The following is a 7,177-nucleotide window of genomic DNA, read 5'->3' as shown; positions in this document are numbered from 1 at the left end:
ACCTAATTAGTATTAGAGTTTTAAATTTCAAATTTTTAAATAGAATTTCCTAATTAGCTAGTGCAAATTTAAAATTTTTAAATAAACTTTTTTAGTTAAACGTTTGTTATTCATTAAGAATATAGGATTTTATTAATTTAAAAATAATTTTTATTAATTTCGTCATAAATAGTATCAATTCTATTATTTATCGATAAAAATAAATAAAATTAAATATAATCTAAAAATTAATAACCTTATAAATTACATAAATTTAGAAAAAATACTTAAAAAGAAAGAAAAAGATGAAAGTACTTCTACTGTGGAGAGACAATCTAAAAGATAATAATAAAAATTTATAAATGTGGCAAGTAAAAAAATTTAAATTTAAAAATTGAAATGGTTAAAAACTTACTTAATTGGAAATTAGTATTAGAAATTCAAATTTAAAATTTTTAAAATAGAATTTTCTAATTAGCTAGTATAAATTTTAAATTTTTAAATAAAATTTTCTAATCAAACGTCCGTTGTCCATTAGAAATATAGAAATTTGTTAATTTAAAAATAATTTTTTTAGTTTCATCATAAACAGTATTAACTTTATTATACTTTTTCTAAAATTTAAACAGTATTATATTTTTTTAAATAGTATAAATAATTTCACATCTTAATAAGACTGATAATTCTATTTATTTTATTATAATTTTTTGTAATTAGCATAGTAACTTATAAATTATATAAGTTTTTAAAAAATATTTTCAAACCCAATTGCTTACGTAAAAATTCAAAAAAAAGAACTATATTTGAATTTAAATTTAAAATTATAAACATAATACTTTAATTAAAAATTATAATTAGATTTTTTAAATAAGTACACATTAAAAATTAATAACTAACTTAATTGTATCAACAATAATTCAAAGAAGAAATTTATAACTTTATGACATTAAATATTAAATTAAAAATTATCAGAATATCAACGGTGAGAATCAAATTAAAAATAAAACCAAAAGTAATAACCAAATAACTTCAATTTATATTTAAAAAAATTCTAAATTCCAAACATAAAAATCGAAAAGAACCAAAAGAAAAAAATAACCCAATAAAATAAAATGTTTCACCAAAACAAACATATGTTTGGCATTATTCTATTAGATAGACTCTAAAAGAGATTCCAAAACATGTGCATCCAAATTCTCAAGTTTCTTTCTCAATCTTAATCTTCTTGCAAGTTGAGGTATCTCCTTCCACCTTCGATTCTTCCGACTCCGAGGATAATCGCTTAGTTGGCGTAATAGCATTTTCCAACAAACTCCGAGGATAGTCACTTAGTTGGTGTAATAGCACTTTTCAACAATTCAGATTTATCATTGGCCGCAACTTCATTGGAGAATTCAAGCAACAAATTCTGTACAAAAAATCATGTTAAATTAAAGACTAATTCTAACCTTTGATTTTATCTCACTAATATTTTTTGAATAAAATTAAGATCTAATTTTGAGAGAACAAACAAAAAAATTATTTTTTGAACAAATACCTTAGTACCTTCTACTTTCTCCCCTTCAATGATTGTGGATGTCTTTGAAATTGGAAACAAACCACCGGTGTAGTCAACATCCTAAAATTATAATTAATTATTATTTATAAATTAGATACTACTAATGACCAAGAAAATAAAAAATAAATTAATTTTTAATAGAAGTACACTTATATATACTCACCATTTGAATAGGGTGAGCCTCTTTGAATTTATTTATGAGATCCACATTATTAGTCATCTTCTTAACTTTATAAGAAGGTGAAAAATATGAAATATCAGATATTTGAACTTCAACGATGAAGAGAAAGATCTTATCAATTAGGTTGAGTAAAAGTATAGGTGTATCTGATAGATCTCCTTTCTGCAAGATATTACATAATATATTAATAATAAATAATATAAAAGTACCAATAAAAATATCTTCACTAATGCTTTTAGAAATAAATATTGGTTAGATCTTACCAATAGGAGTGGATCAAGTATCTCTACACAGCTCTCTTCCAAAACTTGTTTTGCCTCCTTGTCAAAGACTACATAACATGTACAGTCAGAATCATCAATGACACCAAACTTTATTCGATACCTGCTTAAAAAAGAAAATAACATAAGAAAAAGTTAAATATAGACTTATTTAATATCTAATCTAATGTACATAGACTTTAATTTAAATAAATAAATAAATAACCTTGGAATCATGGATAAAAGGATATTAGTAGAAAACTCGCGTCTTCATTGAGTCAAACCATCTCAATTGAGTATGGCAATGGAGAATTTCTGTAACTTGATAGTGTCCATAACCATATCACTCGTATACGTACACACAAATTGTCGATTGTAGGATTGATGTCAGCAATTTTGTGAATATCAGTCATTGGAATAAGTAGGGAGATTTTGGATATATGTAAAGAAAGGGATTGATGTACTTTAAATTGTGGTGCTTTACATTTCTCATAACTTATCCTTTTATAGTTGCATCATAACTAAGCTTTTTAAAATTTGGTTGACTTTAATTTAAAATTTAAAAAATAACAAACTAAGTTAAACAACCCAAATTTAAAATTTAAAAATAACAACTTAAATAAATAATAATTTAAAAATTCTAAACTAACGTAAATATTTATTTATTGTAATATTAGTATGTAACAACCGAAGAATAAATAACGTAAATTTTTTTCAAACTCTAAATTTCTTTAAAAGAATTTATGTAGCTGCAATTTAAAAAAAATCAACAAAATTTTAAAAAATTATGCTAAAAAGAATTAACATATTTTTAAAAAATAGTGTTAAAATATAAAAAAAATCTAAATAAAATTTAAATAAAATTTAAAAAATAACAACTTAAATAAAATAATTTAAAATTTAAAAAATAATAACCTGAGTAAAATAACCCAAACAAATAAAACAATTTAAAATTTAAAAAATAACAACCTAAGTAAAACAACCCAAATTTAAAATTTGAAAATAACAACCTGAGCAAATAATAATTTATAATTTATAAATATAAATCTAAAAATTTCTAATGACGACACGTAAGCAAATAAACTCTCAGATTCAACGTATGAGCGCCACGTCAGCAAATGAGCTCCCCATTTGTATTACTATTAGTGTTAAACCCGTGTGATGCACGGGCTTATATTTAAATTTGATATGTTAAATTAAAAATAATATTTTATATTCATAAATTTTTTGAGTTTAGTATAATACTATCATCGTCATTATATAATAAATATGCTGAATATATTATTTTATGTTTATTCAAAGTAAAATACAAATAAAAGAGTTTGAAGTCTATAATATTCTTGAACCATAAGGAGAGAGACATGGAAAAATAAGAACATATATAACTGTAATAATAGTATGTCAATTTTATACTAAATTTTATACAAAAGGCTAATAAAAATTTATGTCTATGTATTCTTGTGTATCTATGTCTATGTCTCATTTATGTTGAGACAACATAAGTAAAAAGAGAGAAAAAGATGAAAGTACCTCTATTGTTGTGCTAAGATAAGACAAAAAAATAACAATGTAAACGAAGTAAACAAAAAAAATTTATAAATGTGACAAATAAAAATATTTAAATTTAAAAATTAAAATGGTTAAGAAGTCACTTAATTAGGAATTAGTATTAGAATTTTAAATTTCAAATTTTTAAATAGAATTTTCTAATTATTTAGTGTAAATTTAAAATTTTTAAATAAAATTTTCTAATCAAACATTTTTTGTCCATTAGGAATATAGAAATTTGTTAATTTGAAAATAATTTTTTTTAGTTTCATCATAAATAGTATTAACTTTATTATTTGCTGATAAAAATAAATAAAATTAACTATAATCTAAAAACTAATAACCTTATAAATTACGTAAATGTAGAAAAAATATTCTTGAACCATAAGGAGAGAGACATGGAAAAATAAGAACATATATAACTGTAATAATAATATGTCAATTTTATACTAAATTTTATATCAAAAGGCTAATAGAAATTTATGTCTATGTATTTTTGTGTATCTATGTTTATGTCTCATTTATGTTGAGACAACATAAGTAAAAAGAGAGAAAAAGATGAAAGTACCTCTATTGTTGTGCTAAGATAAGACAAAAAAAAAAATAACAATGTAAACGAAGTAAACAAAAAAAATTTATAATTGTGACAAATAAAAATATTTAAATTTAAAAATCAAAATGGTTAAGAAGTCACTTAATTAGGAATTAGTATTAGAATTTTAAATTTCAAATTTTTAAATAGAATTTCTTAATTATCTAGTGCAAATTTAAAATTTTTAAATAAAATTTTTTAATTAAACATTTTTTGTCCATTAGGAATATAGAAATTTGTTAATTTGAAAATAATTTTTTTTAGTTTCATCATAAATAGTATTAACTTTATTATTTGCTGATAAAAATAAATAAAATTAACTATAATCTAAAAACTAATAACCTTATAAATTACGTAAATGTAAAAAAAATATTTAAATTTGTTTAAAATACTATATTAAGTCAATTTTGTCAGAACAATATTAGAAATAGAATTAAGTATAGAAGAATGTCAAAATATTTTTTTTTAAATAGTATAAATAATCTCACATCTTAATAAGACTGATAATTCTATTTACTTTATTAAAATCTTTTGTAATTAATATAGTAGCTTATAAATTATATAAATTTTTAAAAAATATTCTCAAACTCAATTGCTTAATTAAAAATTCAAAAAAAAAGTATATTTGAATTTAAATTTAAAATTCTAAACATAGTACTTTAATTAAAAAAATAATTTGATTTATTTTTAAAATAAGTACATATTAAAAATTATTAACTGACTTAATTGTATTAATAATAATTCAAAGAAGAAATTTATAATTTTATGACATTAAATATTAAATTAGAAATTATCAGAATATCAACGGTGAGAATCAAATTAAAAATAAAATCACAAGTAATAACCAAATAACTTCAATTTATATTTAAAAATATTCTAAATTCCAAATATAAAAATCGAAAAGAACTAAAAGAAAAATAACAATTCAAGAAAAGACAATGTTTCCACCAAAACAAACATATGCTTGGCATTATTCTATTAGATAGACTCTAAAAGGGATTCCAAAACATGTGCATCCAAATTCTCAAGTTTCATTCTCAATCTTGATCTTCTTGCAAGTTGAGGTATCTCCTTCCACCTTCGAATCTTCCGACTCCGAGAATAGTCGCTTAGTTTGTGTAATAGAATTTTCTAACAATTCGGATTCATTATTGGCCGCAACTTCATTGGAGAATTCAAGCAACAAATTCTGTACAAAATACCATGTTAAATTAAAGACTTCTTTCTAACCTTTGATTTTATCTCACTAATATTTTTTGAATAAAATTAAGATCTAATTTTGAGAGAACAAACAAACAAAAAATTTATTTTTTGAACAAATACCTTAGCACCTTCTATTTTCTCCCCTTCAATGATTGAGGATGCCTTTGAAATTGAAAGCAAACTATCGGTGTAGTCAACATCCTAAAATTATAATTAATTATTAATTATTATTTATAAATTAGATACTACTAATGACCAAGAAACTAAAAAATAAACTGATTTTTAATAAAAAGTACACTTATAATTATACTCACAATTTGAATAAGGTGAGTCTCTTTGAATTTATTTATGAGGTCCACATTATCAGTCATCTTCTTAACTTTATAAGAAGGTGAAAAATGTGGATTATCATAGATTTGAACTTCAATGATGAGAAGAAAGGTCTTATATTATCAATTAAGTTGAGTAAGAGTGTATGTGTATCATGTGTATCCCATAGATCTCCTTTCTGCAGGGTATTACATAGTATATTAATAATAAATAATATATAAGTTACCATTAAAAACATCTTCACTAATATTTTTAGAAATAAATATTGGTTAGATCTTACCAATAGGAGTGGATCAAGTATCTCTACACAGCTCTTTCCCAAAATTTGTTTTGCCTCCTTGTCAATGACTACAAAATATGTACAGTTAGAATCATTAATGACACCAAGCTTTATTCGGTACCTGCTTAAAAAAGAAAATAACATAAAAAAAGTTAAATATAGAGTTATTCAATATCTGATCCAATGTGCATAGACTTTAATTAAAATAAATAAATAAATAATCTTGGAGTTATGGATAAAAGGAGACGGCCACAACTTGAACATTTGAAAATTTTTGTAAAAGCATATGTAGACCTGTTGCATTCGCATTGGCCGTACACCAGTCTGAAGTATCCATAATATTACTTATAGTAGCTAAGACAACATAAACAGCATTCTGAAAAAAGAAACTTAATAATTTGAATTTCTTGAACGTAGTGAGTTTTTAAATCTTTAAAGATATACCTAAATAAATAAGATGAATAAATAAAAATAATTTATGTACAATGAATTTCAATTATTTTTTCTCAACTTTTTTTCAAAAAAAAAATTACCGTATCTAATTCTTTTAACTGCTCAATAATTTTGCCTTGATAAATTTTTAAGAATGCAGTTTCATTCGGAATTCCACCGATGTTACCCTTAGATTCTTCAAATCTTACAAAGCTAGATAAAAAAAAACTATGTTAGATAACACACACATATTATGAAACTAAAGAATTTTTTTAAAAAAAATATACCCACCTATTTTTAAATTGGATGACATTTGGATCTTCAGGATTGAAGAACATCTTTGTGCCATACATGAAATTTTGTAAAATAATCTTTTCTAAAAAATTTAATTTAATACAAAATGAGTAAAAATTCACATAAAAAATAAGTAAAAACTCACATATAAAAATATATTGTTAATAAATTATGGATATATATTACCGTTATATAACTTCACTCTAACAAATTGTAAGACGACAACAGCTCCATCCTTATTGTCGGATTCTAAAAAAGCATTTAATTCACGTGCATAGTTACCAAAAAGTACACACTCCATTATTTTTCTATATCAAATAGAATGTTTAATGTTAAATATATTTTTTATAACAAAATAAACAAAATATAATTATAACTCAAAAAGTAATTATCAATAAAATAATATTAAATAATTAATTATTTTAAATTTGTAAGAAACAAACCACGAAAAGAATGCTTTTTATTAATTTTTTTAAATTTGAATACTTTTTTTTCAAAATTAATCCGAAGTGATTTTTTT

General features: G+C 22.1%; 1 protein-coding gene across 1 annotated transcript; it reads right to left on the bottom strand.

The window, feature by feature from the left end:
* Positions 1-5,142: 5,142 nt before the first annotated feature.
* Positions 5,143-6,958, bottom strand: LOC107470336 (uncharacterized). Its single transcript, XM_052255656.1, has 7 exons — positions 6,844-6,958; positions 6,655-6,739; positions 6,465-6,576; positions 6,252-6,307; positions 5,932-6,052; positions 5,442-5,522; positions 5,143-5,307 (listed from the first exon to the last, which is right to left on the bottom strand). The coding sequence occupies exons 1-7, from the start codon at positions 6,956-6,958 to the stop codon at positions 5,143-5,145; spliced, it is 735 nt and encodes a 244-aa protein (XP_052111616.1).
* Positions 6,959-7,177: the final 219 nt, after the last annotated feature.

The sequence above is a fragment of the Arachis duranensis genome, chromosome 10 (genome assembly GCF_000817695.3).
Source record: "Arachis duranensis cultivar V14167 chromosome 10, aradu.V14167.gnm2.J7QH, whole genome shotgun sequence".
In the NCBI taxonomy this organism is placed as follows: Eukaryota; Viridiplantae; Streptophyta; class Magnoliopsida; order Fabales; family Fabaceae; genus Arachis; species Arachis duranensis.
Note: the sequence above shows the minus strand (reverse complement) of the source record. Positions and strands in the feature narration are given on the sequence as shown.

Excerpts from the sequence above, each read along its gene's own strand:
- LOC107470336 (XM_052255656.1), bottom strand. The coding sequence starts at position 6,958 with ATGGAGTGTGTACTTTTTGGTAACTATGCACGTGAATTAAATGCTTTT. Across the intron at positions 6,308-6,464 it reads AGTTAAAAGAATTAGATACG|AATGCTGTTTATGTTGTCTT; the intron begins GTAATTTTTTTT and ends TTCTTTTTTCAG. Across the intron at positions 5,523-5,931 it reads TACTTGATCCACTCCTATTG|GATGTTGACTACACCGATAG; the intron begins GTAAGATCTAAC and ends TTATAATTTTAG.